This window comes from Brassica oleracea, chromosome C9 (genome assembly GCF_000695525.1).
Source record: "Brassica oleracea var. oleracea cultivar TO1000 chromosome C9, BOL, whole genome shotgun sequence".
NCBI classification, from domain to species: Eukaryota; Viridiplantae; Streptophyta; class Magnoliopsida; order Brassicales; family Brassicaceae; genus Brassica; species Brassica oleracea.
The window spans coordinates 17909464-17913279 of NC_027756.1; the positions used below are offsets into that span (position 1 = coordinate 17909464).

Consider the following 3816-nt stretch of genomic DNA (forward strand, 5'->3'; position numbering starts at 1 on the left):
CTGCGAGAGGTCGCTCCGGACTCGTTCTCGCGTCTCCGGGTGATCAAAACGCTCTTCCCTGTCGCTCTGGTAAGGTCGCTCTGGTAGGGAGATCAGAGCGACTTGACGGTGTCGCTCCGGACTGGTCGCTCTGGACTAAGCGACTTGATGGTGTCGCTCTGGACTGGTCGCTCCGGTAAGGTGCTCGCCCAATGATCACTTTAAACACTTCTTTTGAACTCTAATTGCACCCAAATGTCTCCAAGAACTCCATGTGGTACTCCAATACCTGATAAGGACTCATGTATGAAAAATGCAACCACTACAAGAAAATAGCTCTATTGCAACAGAAAAATTGCAACGTCCATTTTCGTTAATAATTTGTTATGATTATTGTAAGATACATCCTCCTAGTTAATAAAAAAAACAACTAAACTGCAGTAATATACTTGAAAATTACAATTTAATATATGGTTGATAGGTAAGATACATTTCTTTTCATCTTATTTTTTTCCCTTTCAAATCAATCCCCTATATATTATTTGTGAAACATTACAACTTCTTTTTGTAGTCACATGTCATCATTAGGATGATTCTTAGAATTATTAAAGAAATAGGTTGGTCCATCTAATTATATAATAAGCTTTTTATTAAACTGACCATAAATTCATTATTAATGTCATTTATTATTTCTTTAAATAAAAATTACGGAATTACCTAATGTGGATAAAATATATATGATAATTAATGATTTTGAATAATAAAGATCCGATAAAAAAAAATGTAAATTCTATCAAATTTGTTTAATAAAAAGAAGTTGTAGGGGATATTAATTTTTGTAAGTCATAGCCTCGAAGTTTTATTAGATTCAGTATTAAAAGGTTTGAACACGTGTTTGACTAGTTGAATAGATCGTAACATTAGCTAATATTTTTTTCAAGACTTGAAATAGTATTTCTTAAATTTCAAATGATTCGAGAACAAATTAGTTCATTTTTATTTCCTTTCCCATTATTATGAATTTATGATTGCGACGGTAAGCTCTAAACAAACCGGAGTCCTATGACCCAACCGGTTTAAGAAGCCTCCCCCACTCTCGCGCCAACTTTGACTCTGACGCCATCAATCCCGTAACCCCGTTTGCTCATCGGACCAAGACTACCGGACGTAAAAAAAAACAAAAAAAGACCAAGACTAACCGGATGAAACTTAACGGCCTTCCGTCCTGTTTTTCACGTTTGACTCTGTTGAGACTAGACAGAGAAGAGAAGAGAGAGAGAGAGATGGAGTAATTGATGTATACACTATACAGTTGACAAAAAAAAGTATACATCAACATATTATATTTATATACGTGTACAACTTCACATATTCAATCTCATCGCACTGAAAGTGGTTTCGTTAAAGTCTTCGTCTCCTTGCTTTATACAATCCTGAAACGAATCTTCCAGCGCGGTCTCTGTCAAAACATATATAAACAGTCGAACAAACGTATGAGAATGGTTATGACGAGTGTGTACCGGCGATCTCTTCCTTCTCCTCCGGCCATTGACTTTTCTTCTCCCGAAGGCAAGGTAAGGATCATGTGTCGATTCATGGATTCGAATGCAAAAATTTACATGTGTTGGGTAATAGAAATTCCTCTTGTCTTAAAAGAGTGTGAGGTCAGAGACAAACATATACTTTAGTTACTGACTTACTCTCTAAAAAGTATTCTTCTGCTTCTGTCTGTTCTGTTCTGTTTCTTTAACCAAGTTTTTTTTTAAAAGAAAATCTTCTTCTGTTTCATCAGAATTTTGCTCGTTTTTTTTGCAGAAAATATTCAATGAAGCGCTTCAGAAAGGAACAATGGAAGGATTTTTCAAGTTGATTTCTTATTTCCAGACGCAGTCAGAACCTGCCTATTGTGGCTTGGCTAGTCTTTCTGTCGTCTTAAATGCTCTGTCTATTGATCCTGGACGAAAATGGAAAGGTATACCAATTTTAGTATGAAGAGAAAGAAACACGTCTTAGATAGGGTTTTGGAGGTTTACTTATTTTTTTCCCAATAGGGCCTTGGAGGTGGTTTGATGAATCAATGCTGGACTGCTGCGAACCGCTGGAAGTAGTGAAAGAAAAGGGTATTACGTTTGAAAAACTTGTGTGTTTGGCTCATTGTTCAGGAGCTAAAGTGGAAGCTTTCCGCACAAGTCAGAGTACCATTGATGATTTCAGAAAATTCGTAGTGACATGCTCGGTTTCTGATAATTTCCATATGATCTCGTCATATGATAGAGGAGTATTTAAGCAGGTAACTTCTTGCAGGCATAACTGTGGAACCTTTCTTGTCATGTTGATGGGGTTTCTAACCAAATCTTTATCACAGACTGGGTCTGGTCACTTTTCACCTATAGGTGGCTATAACGCTGAAAGAGATATGGCTTTGATTCTTGATGTCGCCCGTTTCAAGTATCCTCCTCACTGGGTTCCTCTTCAACTACTTTGGGAAGCCATGGACACCATTGTTCAGTTAACAGGGAAACATAGAGGGTAACGTACTCATTCTTAAATAAATTAACACTAAAAAGAACCAAGCGCTCGTAGCTTGGTGGTAAAGGAGGTACAACTGTACTGTCCGCCACCCGGGTTCGAGCCTTGGCCACAACGGATTTAACATCCCTTCCGTTGGAGCGCTGGACCCCTTTCGGGGGATAGTTGAGAATGTGGCTGACCAGATACCAGAGTTATAAAAAAAAAAAAAAATAAACACCAAAAAGCATACTTATGCTTTTAGCTTTTCCGTAGTTTAGTGTACTGTATCATCAATGTAGTTTGTTTTTATTATATATGATCTCTGATTTTATTTTGTGTTGTTTCCAGGTTCATGCTCATATCTAGACCCCATAGAGAACCTGGATTGCTCTATACACTGGTACGTCGGATGCAATATATGTTCTCTTCATGGTTGCTACTAGTTTGCTCTTCATTTTTACATGTTTTGTTAATGCAAATTTCCCACTCACAACCTTTGCTGCTGCTGGATATGAATGTGAATTCGATTCGCCATTCTTGAAATTTATGACAACATCTCTTCCACATTTAATACCAAACGGGTCGGTGATAATTTTGCTTATATATATATACCAGACCTGCAAGGATGAAAGATGGATCAGCATAGCCAAGTATTTGAAGGAAGATGTTCCTCGTCTTGTAAGCTCACAGCATGTAGATACTGTGGAAAAGATCTTATCAGTTGTGTTCAAGTCACTTCCATCAAAGTTTAACCAATTCATCAGATGGGTGGCTGAGATCAGAATAACAGAGGATGTAAACCAACATCTCAGCGCAGAGGAGAAATCAAGGCTAAACTTAAAGGTACTATCTGTATAGATTCTTCAACGTAAAGGTTACTAATACCCAAAGTTGCATGCATAAAACTATTTTTTTTCTTTTGACGAACACTGACTTGTGGGAAATCATACAACCAAAAAATATTTAACTGCACATTGTTTTGCATAGAGCTGTTCACTACAAGAAAACACGGTATTCCAACGAAAAATATCGTCGGTATGTCCTCGGAATAACGGTATTCCGAGGACATACCGACGAGAATGGTCGTCGGAAATTTCTCGTCGGAAAGTAAAATTTCCTCGGAAAATTCCGAGGGAATGCCGAGAATTAAAGATTCCGAGGACATTCCGAATAAACATTTCCTAGGACTGTTCGTCGGTATCTCCTCGGATATTTCCGATGGAACGGTCCTCGGAAACATTCCGAAAGAAAAGAGGTATCGGAATATTCCGACGAACTTTGGCCGTCAGAATATTCCGAGAAACCTTTGCCGTCGGAATATTCCGA

The 3816-nt window shown here is 38.0% G+C and overlaps 1 protein-coding gene across 1 annotated transcript in view; it reads left to right on the forward strand.

Moving 5' to 3' along the window:
* The first annotated feature begins 1385 nt into the window (after window positions 1-1385).
* LOC106316809 (glutathione gamma-glutamylcysteinyltransferase 1-like) overlaps window positions 1386-3816 on the forward strand; it is a 6891-nt gene continuing 4460 nt past the window's right edge. Inside the window, exons 1-6 of the mRNA XM_013754676.1 lie at window positions 1386-1553; window positions 1795-1951; window positions 2031-2269; window positions 2345-2508; window positions 2839-2890; window positions 3106-3333. Coding sequence (XP_013610130.1) covers window positions 1473-1553; window positions 1795-1951; window positions 2031-2269; window positions 2345-2508; window positions 2839-2890; window positions 3106-3333 — 921 coding nt within the window. The 5' untranslated portion in view covers window positions 1386-1472. The remainder of the gene's footprint in view (window positions 1554-1794; window positions 1952-2030; window positions 2270-2344; window positions 2509-2838; window positions 2891-3105; window positions 3334-3816) is intronic.